Genomic DNA, 25,028 nt, shown 5'->3' on the forward strand with positions numbered 1-25,028 from the left:
ATCTACATCTGGCCACCGTGCATCTACATCTGGCCACCGTGCATCTACATCTGGCCACCGTGCATCTACATCTGGCCACCGTGCATCTACATCTGGCCACCGTGCATCTACATCTGGCCACCGTGCATCTACATCTGGCCACCGTGCATCTACATCTGGCCACCGTGCATCTACATCTGGCCACCGCGCAGCTACATCTGGCCACCGCGCAGCTACATCTGGCCACCGCGCAGCTACATCTGGCCACCGCGCAGCTACATCTGGCCACCGCGCAGCTACATCTGGCCACTGCGCATCTACATCTGGCCACTGCGCATCTACATCTGGCCACTGCGCATCTACATCTGGCCACTGCGCATCTACATCTGGCCACTGCGCATCTACATCTGGCCACTGCGCATCTACATCTGGCCACTGCGCATCTACATCTGGCCACTGCGCATCTACATCTGGCCACTGCGCATCTACATCTGGCCACTGCGCATCTACATCTGGCCACTGCGCATCTACATCTGGCCACTGTGCATCTACATCTGGCCACCGTGCTTCTACATCTGGCCACCGTGCATCTACATCTGGCCACCGTGCTTCTACATCTGGCCACCGTGCATCTACATCTGGCCACCGTGCATCTACATCTGGCCACCGTGCTTCTACATCTGGCCACCGTGCATCTACATCTGGCCACCGTGCATCTACATCTGGCCACCGTGCATCTACATCTGGCCACCGTGCATCTACATCTGGCCACCGTGCTTCTACATCTGGCCACCGTGCATCTACATCTGGCCACCGTGCATCTACATCTGGCCACCGTGCTTCTACATCTGGCCACTGTGCTTCTACATCTGGCCACTGTGCTTCTACATCTGGCCACTGCGCTTCTACATCTGGCCACTGCGCTTCTACATCTGGCCACTGTGCTTCTACATCTGGCCACTGTGCTTCTACATCTGGCCACTGCGCTTCTACATCTGGCCACTGTGCTTCTACATCTGGCCACTGTGCTTCTACATCTGGCCACTGTGCTTCTACATCTGGCCACTGTGCTTCTACATCTGCATTGCTGGCTGTTTGGGGTTTTAGTCTGGGTTTCTGTACAGCACTGTGAGACATCGGCTGATGTAAAAAATATTTTAAAAAGGCTTTATAAATACATTCGATTGATTGAAATGTGATTGTTACGTTCCTGAAGTTGCAGGTAATAGATGTTCGCATCTTTGTCTATTTGGACTGTCAGCGTATCTTACCAATCTACGTGGCAGTTACGATTTTTCATATGCACATTTTTTTTGTGGAACAGTTTCATTTTTCCAATTATAATGTCTTCGTATGTCAAAACTACACCGTCACGTTTGTTCATCTAAATTCTATCTAAACCTAATTGCAAATAACACAATCTCAAAGTTGTAAATTGATCTATTGCAAGAGCGTCTGCCTCGGCCAAATGGACACATTGTATGATAGGCTACACCGTGAGCCATTGGCAGCTAAAGAACCCAGAATTGGGCCTATATACCAATGCAATTGACTTCTATTGCCCAAAAATAAAAAACATTGCAGGTTTAAAATATTCTGATAAAGAATCATTGGCTACACATGGACATTTGCTCATGTTCATCTCTGTACTCCGCCTGTCTGCAACGAACTTGAAACATTGTATTAACTATCAACTGGGTCCAGCCTGAAGATCAGCTAGCAAACCTGCAATACTGTATCAACTATTCTGGGCCCTGCGCCAGTGAGCAGTGGGTTTCCTGCACCAGTGAGCAGTGGGTTTCCTGCACCAGTGAGTTTCCTGCACCAGTGAGCAGTGGGTTTCCTGCACCAGTGGGCAGTGGGTTTCCTGCACCAGTGGGCAGTGGGTTTCCTGCACCAGTGGGTTTCCTGCACCAGTGGGTTTCCTGCACCAGTGGGTTTCCTGCACTAGGGAGCAGTGGGTTTCCTGCACCAGGGAGCAGTGGGTTTCCTGCACTAGGGAGCAGTGGGTTTCCTGCACCAGGGAGCAGTGGGTTTCCTGCACCAGGGAGCAGTGGGTTTCCTGCACCAGGGAGCAGTGGGTTTCCTGCACCAGTGAGCTCTGGACAGATGGCTGTATATGCGGAAGGGATACCAAGTAATCAGTTATTTTCTGCCGTTTCCACTGGATCAGAGCGTCTTCCCCTTTCACACCGAGGCTCGGTGGTTATCGAAAAAGGGAGAGAGAGCTGGAAATATTTTTCAAATACATTGAGGAATTATTGTCAATCTCAATGGATGTAAAAAACAGACGTTGTTTAACTTGCTGTTTTGAGGTGAAGAAAACATTTACTTTGAGAAGCTTCACAGCTCATTAGTGGTGGTGAGTTAAGACCATCAGAAATACTAAAATCAGATCCCCAAATGGGCACATTTATAAGCATACAGTTGCGCGCAGGCCAGGTAGCCTATAGGCCTACTTCTATGTGTAATCAGGTGTGAGTCCTTACTAAACATTGACAGGAGCGCTCCAAAAAAACATTTTTTTTAAAGACCATGAATAACTTTGCCAAAATTATAAATTTAATAAAATAAAACCAAGTGTAGCATAGTTTTGGAGCTCTGCAAACAACACGTCCACAATGACAAACGACTGTAAAAAGACTAATAATATATTGAATGTGTTAACAAATTACCATAACCAAACATTATAAATGAGAAATGACAGGTAAACTACCAGTGATTATATATATATATATATATAAGGAGAAACAAAAAGGACAAACAATTCACACAATGAAATTATGGAACAATGAATGAGCTTAAATACGGGAAAGAGCACGTTGTGGAGAGAGACACACACACATGTGTATCTTAGCAACACTCCCGTTCTTCTTGACTCCACATATTAAAATTATACCCAAGACATATTACATTCACACCTACTGTAGGCCTAAGGAATAGTCTCACAACCGGTGTCAGGTACAAAGCAGGCACCATTTATAGAAAACCAATGCAATTTAACTTTTTTTTTTCCTACATTTTATTAAAAATGCTGAGTAGGCCAAGGCAAATAATGCCTTACGTTGCCGATGCTGGTCTTACATGCAGACCAGATCGCTTGTGTTACGTGCACAAGCGGTGCAAAATAAAATGTACACACACACACGTTTATTCAATCATTGCATCCAAACTGCTCACGAGCGTCTGCATAGCCAGACGTTAAAATATAAGTATTTGTGACGCTTGGCGCTGCAAGTCCCACCTCTCCCATCTCCTTATGGTGGGTGATTGAAAGACGAACTGAGGTCCACACTCCAGTCCAGTTGGTGGTGGTAATGCACCTTAAAGTTGGTTTCCAACCACCAAATAAGAAAAAGCTTGAAGGATGAGGGATTAACTAGAACGAACTTGGTGTTCCGTTTTATCTGTAGATGAAATGTCAGAGTAGAGGACCTTGTGCATTTCAGGTAAAATAACAACCCAATGTTTATATCCCAGGACAGATTAGCTAGCAACAGCAAGGTAGCTAGATAAAATTGCCATGAATGCTTTTAGACCTGTCCCCAAACTAATATAGTTGGCTCTGAGTTCATATTGATATTTCTACCTGCGTGCCCCGATCGCGTCTGGCGTGCCCCGATCGCGTCTGGCGTGCCCCGATCGCGTCTGGCGTGCCCCGATCGCGTCTGGCGTGCCCCGATCGCGTCTGGCGTGCCTGGTCAAGTCAGCATGTTAGCGTGATGGACTGTGACATCCTGGCGGACTCAACAATGAGTTAGTCCACTGAGACAGGCGCAAAAATCATACAAGTGTCTCTGGTGTCATGAAGATTTATCAATTTGCAACTGCTCTAAAAAATAAAAAAAAAGAATAAAAACAAAAAAATCTGTCCAACAAACACAGCCAATCAACCAAATAATCAACTAGTCAACTAAATGGGGTCAGCACTAGGATAAATAAACTACACTGGCTGTGAAGAAAAATAATAATCCTCTGTCTGCATCCCAATCAGCACCCTATCCCCTATATAAAAAGTGGACCGCTACTTTTGACCAGGGGTCTGGCCAAAAGTAGTGCACAATAATAGGGAATTAGGGTGTAAATTGGGATCAAGCCTTATGTCTGTTCTTATTTGTCAGTGGAACAATGTGGGCGTTTCCTTTAAAAAAAAAAACGCTTGATTCATGTGATTCAACAAAGATGTGGTCTGTTCGCGGCATGACTTCCACTTCAGAGCAACACTTCCACAAACATTCAGGCTAGTTAAGTCAGCTATGACAAATTTAGCCCAACATATATACACAATAATCTTACATTTGATCACACTGTTGTTGCAGGTCATTTAAACGCAAACTTATAGTGTATTCAAGGTTTAAAAAGGCTTCCGAAGTTTGTCATTTCCAATTTAAAATTTCACTCTTGATTTGCGCCAACTTAAAATGTAACCCCTACAACAACAAAACAAAAAAACATTAATTATAATGCACATTTCCTGTAGCTACAGGATGATTTATAATTCAACACTAGTTTTAGGCTTCATAAGGGAGTACCAGTGAAGGATTAGTCACAGACTCTCCTGATTAAACAGACAGTCCTCATTATAAATCATCTCTACCTTCTTGCTCTTTGTGCCGTTGTCTGTGCCCAATAATGTTTGTACCATGTTTTGTGTTGATACCATGTTGTGTTGTCATGTGTTGCTGCCTTGCCATGTTGTCGTCTTAGGTCTCTCTTCATCTTGTAGTGTTGTATCTCTTGTCGGGATGTGCGTTTTGTCTATTCTGTGCAAATCAATTAATCCACAACAGTCCAGCTCTTTATTCCTCGTTTAGTCTTCCGAAGCTCCAAAGTTCACTTGGCCCGATGCCCACCCAAACTGGATGAATAATGAGGCATCCCAAATGGCCAAATTGCATCCCATGGCCCTCTCGTGCTCTGGGTCAAAAGTAGCACACTATGCAGGGAATAGGGTGCCATTTGGGATGCTGTAAATAAGTTAGTTGGTAGGAAAATAATTCATTTGGAATAACACAAAAGAGACAATGATGATTATATAGAGAGACGGAGAGAGAAGGGTTGAATGATCATGCACAAAGGATAGACCGCTCCGTCATGGGACCCGGCGAGCGAGCGAGCGAGCGAGAGAGAGAGAGAGAGAGAGAGAGCGAGAGAGAGCGAGAGAGAGCGAGAGAGAGCGAGAGAGAGCGAGAGAGAGCGAGAGAGAGCGAGAGAGAGCGAGAGAGAGCGAGCGAGAGAGAGAGAGAGAGAGAGAGAGCGAGAGAGAGCGAGAGAGAGCGAGAGAGAGCGAGAGAGAGCGAGAGAGAGCGAGAGAGAGCGAGCGAGCGAGAGCGAGCGAGCGAGAGAACTGCATCGTACCAGCAGCATTCTTTATAGGGTACAAGAGCAGGACAAAGGAGCCACAATCCACCCATTCATTATCAGTTACAGTATGCTAATAAATGTAGATGGATGGGTAACAGGCAGCATTTTACACCACAGTTAGTCTCAGCAAAGAAAAGAGTCATAAGCATTTGGACAAATAGTTGTAAATGAAGGCTGTAGTCTTTAGCCATCATTCATAAATGTTGATCAATTCAATTACACCCCATTCTCATGCTGCTTTTAGGTCTTCATATTTTGTTGTTGTTGTTTTTTTTAAACCTCAGATATTTGAGCGGTTCTGGACCAGTTCTGACCAACATGTCGGTGTACAACGTCCTCTGTGAACATCACAGGGTCCAGTACCTTACAGTGGCAGAAAGTCCAATCTGTCTCCTCTCTGCTACCACTCTGTCAGTGGAGCTGATTTCAAGTGTCAGGTTTCACTCTCCTCATTTGCATAGGGAGTGACGTGTCACATTTTCTGACCTATCCTGACAAATAACTGGTTTCTTCTGCCTGTGAGCGACGGAGCCTGGGAAACGGCATATTAAAAAAAGGGGGACTGTCTAGTGAATCCAGAAATGGTGGTTTCACCTCACTGTGGTATTCTCTGACAGATTTAGATTTCTCTCCTCGTGACAAAAGTCAAGAGTCCGTAGACATGCGAATCGGTGTTTCTGCGTTGCCCAGAGGACGACGATCTGTTGAAAATGTTCCGTCGTCATTTACATGAAATGGAGACAAATTTGTACTATCACTAAATACCACCATAATTATTTTACAGTTATAAAAAAAGGTGAAGTCTTAAACTAAGTCATTAATAATTAGATTTGAACTATTGATGAGTTCTAAAACTTGAAATATTGTTATTATCAGGTATCCTATTGGAATATTGAGTGGCATAGTCTAGCTGGTACACCAGAAGTTAACGGGTATCTGTAAGGGGGGGGGGGGGGGGGGTTGTATGGAGTAAAAGAAAAGACAATCACAGGCACTGATAAGGATGGAGAGAGGTGGTTTAGTGATGGGGGGGGGGGGGGGGTCGAGGTCAGGTCACGTTAAGGGAGAACAGTTTATTGCCCGCCTCACTTAATTTCCTGCCTAGCAACAAAGGCGTGATGTTTAGTAAGGAGGACGTCACCCATATTGTGGGATAGATATATCGATCTACACACACACACACACACACACACAGCAGGAATATGACCCTAAGCATACTGCTAAAGCAACACACAAGTGGTTTAAGGGGAAACATTTAAATGTCTTGGAATAGCCTAGTTAAAGCCCAGACCTCAATCCAATTGAGAATCTGTGGTATGACTTAAAGATACCTGTACACCAGCAGAACCCATCCAACTGGAAGGAGCTGGAGCAGTTTTGCCTTGAAGAATGGGCAAAAATCCCAGTGGCTAGATGTGCCAAGCTTATAGAGACAAACCCAAGACACTTGCAGCTGTAAATGCTGCAAAAGGTGGCTCTACAAAGTATTGACATTGGGGGGGGGGGGGGGGGTGAATAATTATGCACGCTCAAGTTCTGTTGTTTTTTGGTCTTGTTGTTTCACAATAAAACAATATTTTGCATCGTCAAAGTGGTAGGCATGTTGTGTAAAACAAATGATACAAACCCCTACAAAAATATCAATTTTAATTCCAGGTTTTAAAAATAGGGGAAAAAGCCAAGGGGAGAGAATACTTTCGCAAGCTACTGGGAGGGGGGACCACTGTATAGAACACTACCACTGGGGGGGGGGGGGGACCACTGTATAGAACACTACCACTGGGGGGGGGGGCACTGTATAGAACACTACCACTGGGGGGGGACACTGTATAGAACACTACCACTGGGGGGGGGGGGACCACTGTATAGAACACTACCACTGGGGGGGGGGGGACCACTGTATAGAACACTACCACTGGGGGGGGGGGGACCACTGTATAGAACACTACCACTGGGGGGGGGGGGGACCACTGTATAGAACACTACCACTGGGGGGGGGGGGGCACTGTATAGAACACTACCACTGGGGGGGGGGACCACTGTATAGAACACTACCACTGGGGGGGGGGGGGGACCACTGTATAGAACACTACCACTGGGGGGGGGACCACTGTATAGAACACTACCACTGGGGGGGGGGGGGGGGGACCACTGTATAGAACACTACCACTGGGGGGGGACCACTGTATAGAACACTACCACTGGGGGGGACCACTGTATAGAACACTACCACTGGGGGGGGACCACTGTATAGAACACTACCACTGGGGGGGGGGGACCACTGTATAGAACACTACCACTGGGGGGGACCACTGTATAGAACACTACCACTGGGGGGGGGGGGGGGCGACCACTGTATAGAACACTACCACTGGGGGGGACGACCACTGTATAGAACACTACCACTGGGGGGGACCACTGTATAGAACACTACCACTGGGGGGGGGGGCACTGTATAGAACACTACCACTGGGGGGGGACCACTGTATAGAACACTACCACTGGGGGGGACGACCACTGTATAGAACACTACCACTGGGGGGGGGGGCACTGTATAGAACACTACCACTGGGGGGGGACCACTGTATAGAACACTACCACTGGGGGGGGACCACTGTATAGAACACTACCACTGGGGGGGGGGGCACTGTATAGAACACTACCACTGGGGGGGGACCACTGTATAGAACACTACCACTGGAGGAACCATTCTTTGCCTTACGCAGCTGTATGAACCAATGGGGGAATAAACTGGGTTTAAGCTTTACTAAATCTGTGAAATTGTATAAGGTTTGTTTAGAACCGAACACTATGTTTAGAAGCATTTCAGTCATTTCAAGAACTAATCCCCCACTTCTGGTAGATAGGGGGGAAAATCATGTTTTTTTTGTTGTTTTTTTATACTATGTACCTGAGCTTGTGTCCTCCTCAACAGTGAGTACACCTCAGTGATGTACAGAGCATTCAGGAAGTATTCAGAGCCCTTGACCTTTTCCACATTGTTACGTTACAGCCTTATTCTAAAATTATTTTTTTCCGCCCTCCATCTACACGTAATAACAAAACAAAAACAGGTTTAGAATTTACACCAACATGCTGGTTGAAACCAAGCCATGAGGTCGAAGGAATTGTCCGTAGAGCTCCGAGACAGGATTGTGTCGAGGCACAGACCTGGGGAAGGGTACCAAAACATTTCTGCAGCATTGAAGGTCCCCAAGAACACAGTGGCCTCCATCATTCTTCAATGGAAGAATTTTAGAACCACCAAGACTCTTCCTAGAGCTGGCCAAACTGAGCAATCGGGGGAGAAGGGCCTTGGTCAGGGAGGTGACTAAGAACCCGATGATCACTCTGAAAGAGCTCCAGAGTTCATCTGTGGAGATTGGAGAACCTTTCAGAAGGACAACCATCTCTCCACCAATCAGGCCAGAAGGAAGCCACTCCTCAGTAAAAGGCACATGACAGCCCGCATGGAGTTTGCCAGAAGACACCTAAAGGACTCTCAGACCATGAGAAACAAGATTCTCTGGTCTGATGAAACCAATATTGAATTATTTGGCTTGAATGCCAAGAGTCACATCTGGAGGAAACCTGGCACCATCCCATGAAGCATGGTGGTGGCAGCATCATGCTGTGGTGATGTTTTTCAGCCTCAGGGACTGGGAGGCCAGTCAAGATCAAGGGAAAGATGAAGAATAAAGTACAGAGAGATCCTTGATGAAAACCTGCTCCAGAGCGCTCAGGACCTCAGACTGGGGCGAAGGTTCACCTTACAACCGGACAACCACCCTAAGCACACAGCCAAGAGAAAGCAGGAGTGGCTTCTGGACAAGTCTCAATGTCCTTGAGAGGCCCAGCCAGAGCCCAGACTTGCACCCGATCGAACATCTCTGGAGAGACCTGAAAATTACTGTGCAGCGACGCTCCCCATCCAACCTGACAGAGCTTGAGGGGATCTGCAGAGAAGAATGGGACAAACTCCCAAACACAGGTATGCCAAGCTTGCAGCGTCATACTCAAGAAGACTCGATGCTGTAATCTGTGCCAAAAGGTGCATCAACAAAGTACTGAGTAAAGGGTTTGAATACTTATGTAAATGTGATATCAGCTTTTTATTTGTAATAAATTAACAAACATTTGTAAAAACCTGTTTTTGCATTGTCATTATGGGGCATTGTGATGTCATTATGGGGTATTGTGATGTCATTATGGGGTATTGTGATGTCATTATGGGGTATTGTGATATCAATCTACACACAATACCCCATAATGACAAGGAAAGTCAAGGGGTCTGAATACTTTCAGAATCCACCGAATTACTATTTGTGCCTGAAAAGGACGGTTCCAGAACATTCTAGAACTATGCAGCATTACTCGATGGTCATCTCATGAAAAAGTATTACTGTTGTACATGTCTATTTAGGCAGAAATCTACATGTTGTTCTTAATCACAAAACTAACTAGTTCATAACTCGATATATTTTTTTTAAATCAACGATCAACTGAAGCCTTTCCAATCCAAGTCCATACCCATTTTATGTTTATTAGACCTAGAAAAAAGGTCTACCATTTGCTGGACAGAAAATCAACAATGACACAATTCTATGCATCGATTACATCATTCTGTCATTTCTAGAATGGCCGTGGCCAATACTTGGGTCGATAACCCCACAGTGGCCCGTACCTCAAAGATAAGTAGCAAAAATGAGTAGTGTCCCAAAATGGTAACCTAACCCCTATGTTGTGCACTACTTCTGACTACTTTAAACCAGACCCAGAGCTGTGGTCAACGGTAGTGCACTACATAGGGGATAGGATACCATTTGGGACAAAGCCCTGTGTTTTACTGTGACCACAGCAGCTGTGTGCACGGAAACCATCAGAAAACAAACAGAAGAAAACAGACTGAAAGCAGAGAGGGACTACATGGAAACCGTGTTTACATGATAAGGGTTACAACAAAACGGAAAGAACATTTTTGGACTTATGAGAAAATAAGTCGTAGAAGAAATCCTAAGAAACTAAAAAACTAAATATATATATTTCAGTAGCAAACGTTTTCCCCATTGTGAGCCCCATTGAATATGACTCTGGTCAGCTGTAGCTCTGCTAGGTCCAGGAGTCTCTGCTCTCTACAGCCAACTTGTACCATCTAGCCCAGGGCTCTCCAACCATATTACTGGAGGTTATCCATCCAAACCCAGTTGTGACTAACCTGATTCAGCATATCAATCCAATTATTAGAATCGGGCACACTGCAGGATGGTCGCTCTCCAGGAACAGGGTTGGAGAGAAGACCTACGGGATGGTCGCTCTCCAGGAACAGGGTTGGAGAGCCCTGATCTCGCCTCTCTCTCTCAGTTTGCCCTTATCTCTCAAAATAAAGGCCTCTGGTCAAGATACAAAAAGCTGATTACACAACCGAACAGTGTTAAGGCTGTTGTTGTGATCAAACTGAGTGAGTGTGTAGGGCAGGCTTGGTTTCTGAATTTTGCTGACAGAAAATATCATTTAAATAGTGACACCATCAGCATGTTCTGTGAGTGAAACTACAGGCTGACTTCACTTTTTTTTCTCTCAAATGCATCAACTGTACATACACGCAGAGGACTTTCCCAGGATGCAATGTGTTTTGTGGTAGTCCATTTTAGACTTGGTAATAATGGTGATCTCCTATATACACAAACATTATCTTACTATAAAAAAGGGAATTCAAAATCACAAAATAAAATTGTTTTAGAGCTGGAAAAAAAAAAGGTCCTAAAAGACCTTTTGAATAATAAATAATTAAATAATAAATTCAACTGAGCACCGTAAAAGCCTCAACGTCACCCATACAAAGCAAGGAACAAGTTATACAAGCTAAAACACAGACACAAACTTCTCTGGGCAAAGTAGGCTCAGCTGCTTCACTGCATAAGAGCACTAGACCAGAGCCCTGTGTGTTCCCTATACAGGAAATACGGTGCCATTTGGGATACACTCACACCTCATTACCGTGGCGACGGGCTAATACCGCACGTGAGCGACTGACTGAGACCAGTGATACTGACGACCTGAAATGTCTGGCGTCGTTGATATGGAAAACAAACAAACAAACAAAAAACACAAAAAAACAACAAAAAAAGGGCAGAGGGACATTTCCTAGACCTTCCTCTTCGTCGGCTGTGCGACATACAAGCTGACATTTGCAAGCACTGCTACATAAACAGATGAAGGCTAGCTTGTCTGCCTGGTAGCTTTAAGGAAGGGGGAACAGAACCCTGATGGGGTGCATGCGTCTGTTCACTATTGGAGAAGGGAGTCTGTGTTCCAAATTGCACCCTCTTCCCTATATAGTGCACTACTTTAGACCAGAGCCCTACTCCCTATATAGTACACTACTTTAGACCAGAGCCCTATATAGTGCACTACTATAGACCAGAGCCCTATTCCCTATATCGTGCACTACTTTAGACCAGAGCCCTATTCCCTATATAGTGCACTACATTAGACCAGAGCCCTATTCCCTATGTAGTGCACTACTTTAGACCAGAGCCCTATATAGTGCACTACTATAGACCAGAGCCCTATTCCCTATATCGTGCACTACTTTAGACCAGAGCCCTATTCCGTATATAGTGCACTACATTAGACCAGAGCCCTATTCCCTATGTAGTGCACTACTTTAGACCAGAGCCCTATATAGTGCACTACTATAGACCAGAGCCCTATTCCCTATATCGTGCACTACTTTAGACCAGAGCCCTATTCCCTATATAGTGCACTACATTAGACCAGAGCCCTATTCCCTATGTAGTGCACTACTTTAGACCAGAGCCCTATATAGTGCACTACTATAGACCAGAGCCCTATTCCCTATATCGTGCACTACTTTAGACCAGAGCCCTATTCCGTATATAGTGCACTACATTAGACCAGAGCCCTATTCCCTATGTAGTGCACTACTTTAGACCAGAGCCCTATATAGTGCACTACTATAGACCAGAGCCCTATTCCCTATATTGTGCACTACTTTAGACCAGAGCCCTATTCCCTATATAGTGCACTACATTAGACCAGAGCACTATGTGCCCTGTGTAAATTTGAGACATAGACCATACCTGCTTACTCACTCAGTCTGCTACCAAAACACAAGTCAGCCTGACGGGGATTAGCTGGCTCCAGAAAGGAACCACCTCTGAGACAGTGACATACCTCATCAGAGAGACTGAGAGCAATGTGGTGGGAGGAGAATGGCAATAACTAAGTTCTTGCTTATCACTAGATAAAACCACTGCAGTGTGTGTGTGTGTGTGTGTCAGGGTTTCCGTTAGCCGGTAATAGCTGGCTTTTGGTCGATAAATACAAAAATTGCCACTGGCAAAGTGTCTGGGACAAGAAAGAAAATAAAATCCCATTGCAAAATAATGCCTTTTAGCCTACCAGTCGATGTAAAGGCATTTGAATGGTCATGCTTATCGGTTTACAGGTCAATTTGCATAACTTAGCGGAATTAAACTGGCGGCGTGTATTTTCGTTAGTCGTTATGTATTTTATTTATCACGAGCCAACAGCATACAGACAGACACAGAGCCGAGATTGAGCGGGAAAAAAAAAATCAGACAGCACGAGAGCAGCTGCTACAGATTGTCAAAACAGCTCAGAATTTGCCGTCTAAAGTGAAACGTGATTTCTTATATTTTTTTTATAAGCCTAATAATTGCACAACAATTCAAAATGCAATCACGTGTTACAAATAGCTTCTATTTTTTTTTGTCTATCAAAACGGTTTCTATTTCTCCTCACTGGTGATTGAAGCACGCTTCCAATTCGCCACTCAAGTGCATAGGCTCGAGCTCCTGAGTGACACTGCATCTCAGCGTAAGAGCCGTCACTGCAGTCCCTGGTTCGAATCCAGGTTTGGCCGGGGGTAGGCCGTCATCGTAAATAAGAATTTTTGCTCTTAAACTGACGTGCCTAGTTAAATAAAAGGTTAAGTAAATAAATAAAATAGGCAAACGGTAGACAGGCTTCAGTGCATCACACACCACTTTGCATTGAGCTGAAGGAGGCAGTAAGTAGCATGAAAACATATACTTAAAATAGTTTGAAACCTGAACGTCTTGGTTCATGTTATGAGGCATGTCGTCTTACCTTGCTACAAAGTAGCCTAGCCAAATCAGACCATAGAAACGAGGAGGCAATAAAAAGGACGTCCATATGCCACTGAAACCAGTAGCCTATTTCGCTCATATTCTATTGGTTTTCAATTCAACTTTCTTTCATTGACCAGTAGCCAAAGGCACAATTCCAGGTCATATTAGCAACCCATGCTAGTTGATGACAATCCCAGGTCATATTAGCAACCCATGCTAGTTGATGACAATCCTAGTCATATTAGCAACCCATGCTAGTTGATGACAATCCTAGTCATATTAGCAACCCATGCTAGTTGATGACAATCCTAGTCATATTAGCAACCCATGCTAGTTGATGACAATCCTAGTCATATTAGCAACCCATGCTAGTTGATGACAATCCCAGGTCATATTAGCAACCCATGCTAGTTGATGACAATCCTAGTCATATTAGCAACCCATGCTAGTTGATGACAATCCTAGTCATATTAGCAACCCATGCTAGTTGATGACAATCCTAGTCATATTAGCAACCCATGCTAGTTGATGACAATCCTAGTCATATTAGCATCCCATGCTAGTTGATGACAATCCTAGTCATATTAGCATCCCATGCTAGTTGTTGCATCTTTAGATCTCCCCTCTTTGTAACAGATATTTTCATCTCAGTCTCATGAAACCGCTGGCAATGGTGGGGTTTTTTTTCTCAATCAATTGCATTACGGAACCAACATTTGCATGTGGCCTACCGGCTTGTGCGCATTGCTGCGCTTACGTGTATAAATAATGTATCAACATTTGAATCTGAATGTTCTGATCTGTTCCATCAGCCTCATTGCTTTTTAACATGTTTTGTTTGTATCCTAGGCCTACTGGTTGTATAAATGTGGGATCTAATCGACCCACAACTGTCCCAGAGTCTGTGTGGAATAGAGTATTTCTTTCTCGACAAGCTGACCAATAGAATAGGTTACCTTTTTCTGCTAGTAGATTGAGCTAGGCTCGTGATTTTGTTGTTCATTACTGGTCTTGTAGACTAAGGAAAAAAAAGTGCACAGTTATTGTAAAATCTTCAATCTGCGCATCGGAATTCGTTAAGGACGCACGCCATTGCATCCTCGAGTTGACTGTTCTGTTAAAACGAATGACCATAATCTATATATGTGATTTTTGTCATTCTGAGCAGTGGGTGGATGCCCTAATCAAGTTACACACCCAGTGAGTATGAATCCAGTACATTTCTGAAATATCCAGTAAATTAAAATACAATTTAACAGTAAAATGTCTGGTGCCTCATTTTCCTGAAACACTGGTGTGTGTGTGTGTGTGTGTGTGTGTGTGTGTGTGTGTGTGTGTTTCTGCTCATAACTAAATACAACCATTCTGTTGTGACTGATGCTTAGCACTGGCCAATGATGAGCAGAGTTGAAACGGCATGTTTTTTTTTTGCTGAACATTCACACAAACATCCTAATTTGTACAATAAAAAGATATTGACTTGACCACTCAGACAAATGTGAGTATTTTTCCAAATGTCAAAAGAAAAGCCAATCAATTAAAAATGCACTGAAAAATAAGTTGGGAGCTTTAGTGCACTGAAAAGGATGGTCAAAAAGCTAGGATACCTCCCGGGTTACTCACATAATTCACATTACTTCTTCCTATAACATTTTGTGCAGAGCAGACCACATTCTCTGTTAAGTTGGGCTTTGAGGGAATCTCATGCTTTTCATTAAACTGGCACAGCTGGAGTATGGGGGGGGGGGGGGGCAAAAGAGAGGGAGTGAGAGAAGAGCGAGAGAGAGAAGAGAGAGAGAAATGGGGTAAAGATAAAGATAGGAGAAAAGGAGAGAGGGGTGAGAGAAGAACGAGAGAGAGAAGAGAGAGAGAGAAGAGAGAAATGGGGTAGAGATAAAGATAGGAGAAAAGGAGAGAGGGGGTGGCGAGATGAGCCTCCCTCTGAGGAACATTCCATGATTCATTGAGTTGTTTTCCTGAGACAGAAAGAGAGCAAAGTCACACCAGCAACGACCCTTTGACAGACACCACCCGGCTGCAAGCAGAGCAGCCGGTCTTAAGAGGGGGCCAGAGAGAGGCGAGCATTCAGATTAGCCGAAGCGTCTCTGCCCTTGCTTTGTGTCCTCAACTCCTCGGTGGAACACCAACTAGCCCGAGGCCCCATTCCAATACCTTTACAATGCTGAAGTCACAGGGCGACTAGCCCGAGGCCCCATTCCAATACCTTTACAATGCTGAAGTCACAGGGCGACTAGCCTGAGGCCCCATTCCAATACCTTTACAATGCTGAAGTCACAGGGCGACTAGCCCGAGGCCCCATTCCAATACCTTTACAATGCTGAAGTCACAGGGCGACTAGCCTGAGGCCCCATTCCAATACCTTCACAATGCTGAAGACACGGCGCGACTAGCCCGAGGCCCCATTCCAATACCTTCACAATGCTGAAGTCACAGGGTGACTAGCCTGAGGCCCCATTCCAATACCTTTACAATGCTGAAGTCACAGGGCGACTAGCCTGAGGCCCCATTCCAATACCTTCACAATGCTGAAGTCACAGGGCGACTAGCCTGAGGCCCCATTCCAATACCTTCACAATGCTGAAGTCACAGGGCGACTAGCCCGAGGCCCCATTCCAATACCTTTACAATGCTGAAGTCACAGGGCGACTAGCCCGAGGCCCCATTCCAATACCTTTACAATGCTGAAGTCACAGGGCGACTAGCCCGAGGCCCCATTCCAATACCTTTACAATGCTGAAGTCACAGGGCGACTAGCCTGAGGCCCCATTCCAATACCTTCACAATGCTGAAGTCACAGGGCGACTAGCCCGAGGCCCCATTCCAATACCTTCACAATGCTGAAGTCACAGGGCGACTAGCCTGAGGCCCCATTCCAATACCTTTACAATGCTGAAGTCACAGGGCGACTAGCCTGAGGCCCCATTCCAATACCTTCACAATGCTGAAGTCACAGGGCGACTAGCCTGAGGCCCCATTCCAATACCTTCACAATGCTGAAGTCACAGGGCGACTAGCCTGAGGCCCGATTCCAATACCTTCACAATGCTGAAGTCACAGGGCGACTAGCCTGAGGCCCCATTCCATTACCTTCACAATGCTGAAGTCACAGGGCGACTAGCCTGAGGCCCCATTCTAAGTCCCAGGGTGAACCTCAGTAATATTTACTTGATTCCTCACATTTCCCTTTTCGTCTCCTTCTCAAAGAACATTAGAGCAGAAGACTGGAAGTTCTTTTCCTTGGATTTTCCCCCGACAATGCTTTTTTGAGAAGGATGACGCTAGGAATCAAGGAAATACAGTTGAGATTCGCCCCATGGTTTCCACTTCCTTGTTCTTGCCGTGTTGGATCCGTGGTTTCCTCTAGAGAAGAATGAGGATTTCCTTGATGGTTTCCTGAAGGAAAGAATGAATGAATGGTGCTTGTTTAAACCACCAATCCTACGGGACGGACGCAGTTGGAACCACCGAACTTCACACTCTGCTTCTTAAATGAAGATTTCAGTCACTTCATGTGATTACATTCTGACACTGGGCTTACAGCCTCTTCTGTAAAAGAGTGGTGTTTTATTCCAGTAGGATCACAGTGATTCAGAACTCCATCGCCCGTGGTGATTCAGAACTCCATCGCCGTGGTGATTCAGAACTCCATCGCCGTGGTGATTCAGAACTCCATCGCCCGTGGTGATTCAGAACTCCATCGCCCGTGGTGATTCAGAACTCCATCGCCCGTGGTGATTCAGAACTCCATCGCCCGTGGTGATTCAGAACTCCATCGCCCGTGGTGATTCAGAACTCCATCGCCCGTGGTGATTCAGAACTCCATCGCCGTGCTGATTCAGAACTCCATCGCCTGTGGTGATTCAGATCAGTTGATATTTTTTTCCATAGTGTGAATAGTGTAGTTTGTGTCCAATGGGTTGAGGCTGGGTGCCATCGTGATCGTCCTTAAGTCAGTAATACACCCTATTACCTATGTAGTGCACTACTTTTGACCGTGGTCCATAGGGCTCTGGTCAAAAGTAGTGCACTATGTAGGGAAGAGGATGACATTTGGAACGCAAAAAGTGTTTCTGAGACAAAGACAAAGGAAGTTGCATAACATTGGATATATCCTGCTGCACTGTCTACGGGTGTCAGTGTAAAGCATCTTCGTTAAGCCATACTTCAAAACCAATGTTGTTTATTAAGCGCTATTCTAGAAGGATCATTAGGCTACAGAGCTTTTACGGGGAATGTAGGGCCCTATAAATCACGGAATACAGACATTAAAACCGAATTCAACAAAGCTGAAAAATTCAAATGTGAAAAATTGTGGGAAAAAAAAACAGACACCTGGAAAAAATAAATAAATGGAGTATGGGAGAAAAAAACGAAACAGAATCAGGCATCATGACAGTGTACTGCAGTCAGCGTCTGTGTGATAATGGCGGAGGTGCATGACAGACCTGGGCAAGGGAAAGCAGTCCCTCAAGAGGAAAAAATAAATAAAAAGAAGAGCTTCCTCATTTGCTCCTCACTTCCCTAATTCTAAACGGTGGGGTCCTTTCCAGACCACGTCAGATGACGTCTGAACATGTTCCTAGCAGTCATCCTTGCTTCCTACGTCCTAGTTCTGGCCTAAAATTCCTCACCTCCCTCTCAAAGCACATTGGAAAAGGTCAGTAAAAGGGGGGGACCTTGTATCCGTTTGAGAGGGAGACTGGCAAACACAGCATACTTTCCTGTGCCCAGACAGCCTCCGCTTTAAAATAAGGAGTGGTAGAACAGGTTAAGTTAGTCTGTGACTTGTTGACATGCGAGATCAGGACACCTGTATAATTAGGGAGCAGGTTATAGGCAATATCAGGGCTGGAGGGCCTAGTGTCAGTGGGTTTTTAGTTTCTCCTTTCAATGAATCCATAGACAACCAGGTGAGGGGAGTTCTTTAGTAATTAGTTACCGTAATTCATCAATCAAGTACACGGGAGGAGTGAAACCCCACTGTCACTCGGCCCTCCGTGGAACGAGTTTGACACGTGGGCTAGATGCTACCTCAACAGAGTTTGTGAGCTGGTGATAGGTCATTCAGCAGGCCGTGAGCCTTTTCCCTGTTAAAGTCAAGTGAGGACTACCGAAATGCAGAGAGAGACAGGGAAATTAGTGAGACAGTACAGGGGCGTGTCCAGTATGCAAACAGTGTGGAAAGATGCAGATGCAAATACACAATATAGAACAATGCCACCGACATTTTGCACTGTTTAGGCTCTATTATAATTCTGACATAGTGTACTGTAATTGTCAATGTAATAATCACTGCCACCCCTTACTTGGCCCCAGAGTGGCGCAGCAGTCTAAGGCACTGCATTTCAGTGCTACAGGAGTCACTACAGACTCTGGTTCGATTCCAGGCTGTATCACAACCGGCCGTGATTGGGAGTCCCATAGGGTGGCACACACAATTGGCCCAGCGTCATCCAGGTTTGGATTTGACCGTCATTGTAAATAAGACTAGCATAGTTAAAAGGTTAAATAAATAACAAATTTTTAAAAAGAATAACAGCCAGTGGAAGGTGCTGTGTATTTACTCGTTTGTTATGCAATGTATGTACTGTATGTGTAATAGCCTTACTAAGCATACATAAGCCCATAGAGACATACCTTCAGCTATGAGTTCTTCCACGGTGACTTGAAACCGGCCCACGCCGAACACTTTCCCGAAGTAGTTGCTGAGTCCGGAGCCGGACCCCCCTCCCAGCCCGCCACTCTCAGACTTCGGCATTCGGGAGAACTTCTTCATTCTGGCTTCCTTTTGACCTCCAAATGCAGTCTTTTTTTTGGAGGGGCAGCCGATATGAACTTCAATCAATCAATGTAAGATTGCTCTGTCCCCTTTTTTGCTATATACTTATCCCAACTCGTTTCTTGTCCTGCATACTCTTCGGAAAGGACTTCGCTTACAACTTGAATGACATGACACAGCAAGGCGTAGCTATCAGAGGAAATGTTGCTATTTTTTCCCCACTAGTTCGCACGGTTAGTTAACAGCGGTGTCTCAAGAATAAGACAAAATGTTATTTTTTTTTTTTTTGTTTTAGTTTCGACGTTGAAACGAGCTCAACGCTGCTGGCTAACCGAGTCAGATGTAATGATATCAACGGGATAGCTACTGTGGCTAACTAGCTAGCACACATACATGCAGGCGTTGCTGCACCCGACAGTCTACAGACATTTAGCAGACGCTTCAAAAAACCCGAGTCCAACAAGGTATGATACACACCACCAAGCATATGGGACTCTACCCGGTGTTGAACACGGTCTGTGGCTTCGTCTCGCTAATAGTAGCCACGATTTGTCTTGACTGCCCCTTTGTCAGACTATTGTCGAAGAGACACCACCAACACTTCTTTCCACTATCTCAGCCCCCGACTTCTCCACGGCACTTGGTTGGTGGTTTGCTCGCGGACCGTCTTCACTAACGTTAGCTTGTAGCCACCACCTCGACAGGGGAATAACCACAGTGCAAATAAATGTCGCGTCCGATTCAGTTGTATTTGTGTCTTCGTCCCGAGCCCCTCGGTAAAACTTCCGACTCTCAGCAGCACTGTGTGGTTTTAGGTTTTGTTATTTCCCAATCAGACAGTAGACAACCTAACCCAGCGTTGTCCGTCACCCTCCTATTGTTATGATTGGTGGTGTACGGAGCTCAGAGACGTACAGGGCGCCTCTGTGATGGGGCGGCGTGAATGACAGTCTGCACCGTCTCACCTTTCCTCTGTTAGGTTGAGGGAGAAACACACAAAACAGCTTCAAAAACGAGTGAGAATGGATGATTTGTGACTGATAATATTTCTTATCAAGTAGATAGTGATCCTCGTTGGGAAAATGTCTACATGTAGGTTACGCATTTGAAACATGCCTTTCTCATCTTATTTGACAAATGTTTTTTTGTATGATTCCTTCAACACGATGTCAGAGTTTGATTATATAAACTGGACAGATAAAGTGGTTTTCTAATGGTTTCCTCATGCCAGTCCAAATCACATGAGAATGGGGGGGTAATTCCTTGTTTTGAGGAAGTGACTTGGCATGACTCTTATTGGCTGCGTTCAGATTTTTTCTCTCACTAATTGGTCTTTTGACCAATGAGATCAGCTCTGAAAAAAAGATCTGATGATCTGGAAAAGATCTGATGTGATTGGTCAAGACCAATTAGTGGAAAGAATAATTGGGCTGCCTGTCTAAACGCAGCCATTGACATCACATTAGGCTACAATAAATCATATCAAATTGTATTTGTCACATGCGCTGAATACAACAGGTGTAGTAGACGTTACCGTGAAATGCTTGCTTACAAGCCCTTAACCAACAATGCATTTTTTTTTAAAGAAAATGTTTGCAAAAATTCTTTTTTTTAACAAGGCTATATACAGGGGGTACCAGTATCGAGTCAATGTACGGGGTTACATGTTAGTCCAGGTAATTGAGGTAATACATGTAGGTAAGGGTAAAGTGACTATGCATAGATAAATAAAAAAAAACAGTGAGTAGCAGCAGTGTAAAAAAAGGGGGTCAATGCAAATAGTCTGGGTAGCCATTTGATTAGCTGTTCAGCAGTCATGGCTTGGAGGTAGAAGCTGTTAAGGAACCTCTTGGACCCAGACTTGGTGCTCCGGTACCGCTTGCCGTGCAGTAGCAGAGAGAACAGTCTATGACTCGGGTGTCTGGAGTCTTTGACAATTTTTAGGGCCTTCCTCTGACACCGCCTGGTATAGAGGTTATGGATGGCAGGAAGCTTGGCCCCAGTGATGTACTGGGCCTTACGCACTACTCTCTGTAGCACATTGCGATCGGATGCCGAACAGTTGCCATACCAAATGGTGATGCAACTAGTCAGGATGCTCTCGATGGTGCAGCTGTAGAGCGTTTTGAGGATCCGAGGACCCATGCCAAATATTTTCTGTCTGCTGGGGGGGAATAGGCTACATATGGTTACTTTAGTAGGTTACTTATGTTCATTGTACTGTATTTGTACAATGAATAACAAAACAACAGTTGACCCCTTGGATTTTATTTAGGATCCCCGTTAGTCGACACTAATGGTGACAGCTAGTTTTACTGGGGACCGACACATAATGACTAAGACATTACCGACAAAAATACAATTGACATACATTCAAAAACATTAGAATGTTGACATTCCAGACTCATACAGAGCATTCAGAAAGTATTCAGACCCCTTGACTTTTTCCACATTTTGTTACGTTACAGTTTCTGTTAGCCTAGGCTACTGTTTCTGTTAGCCTAGGCTACTGTTTCTGTTAGACTAGGCTACTGTTTCTGTTAGCCTAGGCTACTGTTTCTGTTAGACTAGGCTACTGTTTCTGTTAGCCTGGGCTACTGTTTCTGTTAGCCTGGGCTACTGTTTCTGTTAGCCTAGGCTACTGTTTCTGTTAGACTAGGCTACTGTTTCTGTTAGCCTGGGCTACTGTTTCTGTTAGCCTAGGCTACTGTTTCTGTTAGACTGGGCTAATGGTTCTGTTAGACTGGGCTAATGTTTCTGTTTAGACTGGGCTACTGTTTCTGTTAGCCTAGGCTACTGTTTCTGTTAGACTAGGCTACTGTTTCTGTTAGACTAGGCTACTGTTTCTGTTAGACTGGGCTACTGTTTCTGTTAGCCTAAGCTACTGTTTCTGTTAGCCTAGGCTACTGTTTCTGTTAGACTGGGCTACTGTTTCTGTTAGACTGGGCTACTGTTTCTGTTAGACTGGGCTACTGTTTCTGTTAGACTGGGCTACTGTTTCTGTTAGACTGGGCTACTGTTTCTGTTAGACTAGGCACTGTTTCTGTTAGACTAGGCTACTGTTTCTGTTAGCCTACTGCTTCTGTTAGACTGGGCTACTGTTTCTGTTAGACTAGGCTACTGTTTCTGTTAGACTAGGCTACTGTTTCTGTTAGACTGGGCTACTGTTTCTGTTAGACTGGGCTACTGTTTCTGTTAGACTAGGCTACTGTTTCTGTTAGACTAGGCTACTGCTTCTGTTAGACTGGGCTACTGTTTCTGTTAGACTAGGCTACTGTTTCTGTTAGACTAGGCTACTGTTTCTGTTAGACTGGGCTACTGTTTCTGTTAGCCTGGGCTACTGTTTCTGTTAGCCTAGGCTACTGTTTCTGTTAGACTGGGCTACTGTTTCTGTTAGACTAGGCTACTGTTTCTGTTAGACTAGGCTACTGTTTCTGTTAGACTAGGCTACTGTTTCTGTTAGCCTAGGCTACTGTTTCTGTTAGACTAGGCTACTGTTTCTGTTAGACTGGGCTACTGTTTATGTTAGCCTAGGCTACTGTTTATGTTAGCCTAGGCTACTGTTTATGTTAGCCTAGGCTACTGTTTCTGTTAGACTAGGCTACTTACAGACCCACATAACAAGTTAAATATTATTTTCTGAGGTGACCTATTTACAAAGTTATGTTGATTGATCATAATAGTCAGGTCATTGGGTAGTTTAGGCCAGTGGTTTAGAATTAGAGGGTGTACATGGCAGAGATATCGATGAGAGGAGGAGGAGGTAACTAAACTACTCTACCATGTCTGGACAGTGAGGAGGGATCCCGTTCCACACTAGGCCCATTGCCACATATAGTGTCTCAGAGGAGGGTCTCTGTGTCTCTCTGTCTATTGACACAGTTATTGTTCTGTGTTGTGGAATGATATTCATTTTTTTATTTAACCTTTATTAAACTAGGCAAGACAGTTAAGAACAAATTCTTATTTACAATGACGGTCTACACCTGCCAAACCTGGACGACGCTGGGCCAATGGTGCGCCGACCCTATGGGACTCCCAATCACTGCCGGTTGTGATACAGCCTGGATATGCTGTTGCCGTTTTAGGCTACTACTGGGCTATAGGATGAAAGGGAAGCTGTCTATGTATGTCATGGTCCTACTAAACCCACTATCTAACCCAGAGAGAATGGTATTAGGGGAATGGATCCAATAACAATCCACTTAACGGCATGCTTGCTCGAGAGAATACACACACACTCTGGTGTGACAGGGATGGCGGGAGGGAACTGTGTACGTGTGAGGATAGAGATGTGGGTTAGCAGGTCTTCTCCACCTCTCCTCTGAGCAGAGATGGAGAGGAGTGAAGGATGCTGGGTGATTACATGGCTCGGATGAGGATCTGTCTCTCTGCCTTCCTCCACTTCAATAAGCTCTAACTTGTGTGTGTGTGTGTGTGTGCGCGCCTAACCTACTCTCCTCATCACACTAATATAATATCTGCAATTTAGCAGATACTTTTATCTTTTCATCCAAAGCGACTTGCGGTCGTGTATGGTTGGTCCCAGGAATCGAACCCACTACCCTGCAATGATCAGCACCATGAACTCCAAAAGGCCTAGGTCTCTCATCTAATCAGCGTTTTAAGGAATTGAACATGTTTAGAGTATAACAACCACACCCAGTACAATAACAGTAGATTGCAGTAGGACTGAGAGAGAGAGACAGAGACAGAGAGAGAGAGCAGTTTGAACATATAGGAATGTTGGAGACTGCCGCTTAGACATCTGAGAATTGGAATATGACAGGGCCCTAGTAGTCGTTGGGTGTATATCAACTGTTGTGCTTTTAATAGCTCCGTGGGTTTACGGCATAGTGCTAGCAGCATCAGAGGGTCTTCTGTCCGTGGGTTTACGGCATAGTGCTAGCAGCATCAGAGGGTCTTCTGTCCGTGGGTTTACGGCATAGTGCTAGCAGCATCAGAGGGTCTTCTGTCCGTGGGTTTACGGCATAGTGCTAGCAGCATCAGAGGGTCTTCTGTCCGTGGGTTTACGGCATAGTGCTAGCAGCATCAGAGGGTCTTCTGTCCGTGGGTTTACGGCATAGAGCTAGCAGCATCAGAGGGTCTTCTGCCCGTGGGTTTACGGCATAGTGCTAGCAGCATCAGAGGGTCTTCTGTCCGTGGGTTTACGGCATAGTGCTAGCAGCATCAGAGGGTCTTCTGCCCTAGAACATGGAATAACTGCACCCTATTATTGTGAGAGGGGAGGAAAAAAAAGCTATGTAGGCCAAAACTAGGGTTGCAAAACGACAGGTAATTTACCAAAGTTTTTAACATAATCTATGTCAATCTATGGAAATGTAAGTAAATTATTACTTGAATATGCCTATGCACGACAGTCATTCAAAGGACGAGATAACCTTCCATTATTGAAGTGTAGATTCCCATGACAGTATTTCACCTTGCTTCTCCAAGCAGTCTGTAGACTACATTGGTAATGTCATTAAAGAAAGGGCTTTGGGCAGAGGTTGATATTTCCTGCTGGCATCAACCACTCCCTTCCTGCAGTGGAGGTCGACATGTTTGTTGTTGATGTTGTTGCACCCTCTCGCTCATAATGTCAATAAAATAGTTACAAATCTGTAATTTTATTTAATTGGCTAGTAGGCTATAACAGCTAAAAATGAGGCAATAATAGGCTACCTTTTTAGAATATATTCACCTCTGACTGGAACAGATACAATATTTAAGGTAAGATACTTCCC

At 44.9% G+C, this 25,028-nt stretch overlaps 1 protein-coding gene across 2 annotated transcripts in view; it reads right to left on the reverse strand.

The window, feature by feature from the left end:
- Positions 1–20,229, reverse strand: part of LOC110535133 (BMP-2-inducible protein kinase) — a 104,066-nt gene extending 83,837 nt beyond the window's left edge. For both annotated transcript variants that reach the window (XM_090191238.1, XM_036936476.2), the window contains exon 1: positions 19,140–20,229. In XM_090191238.1, coding sequence (XP_090047364.1) covers positions 19,140–19,278 — 139 coding nt within the window. In that variant the 5' untranslated portion in view covers positions 19,279–20,229. The remainder of the gene's footprint in view (positions 1–19,139) is intronic.
- Positions 20,230–25,028: the final 4,799 nt, after the last annotated feature.

This window comes from Oncorhynchus mykiss, chromosome 11 (genome assembly GCF_057628025.1).
Source record: "Oncorhynchus mykiss isolate SJ-2025 chromosome 11, ASM5762802v1, whole genome shotgun sequence".
Classification (NCBI taxonomy): Eukaryota; Metazoa; Chordata; class Actinopteri; order Salmoniformes; family Salmonidae; genus Oncorhynchus; species Oncorhynchus mykiss.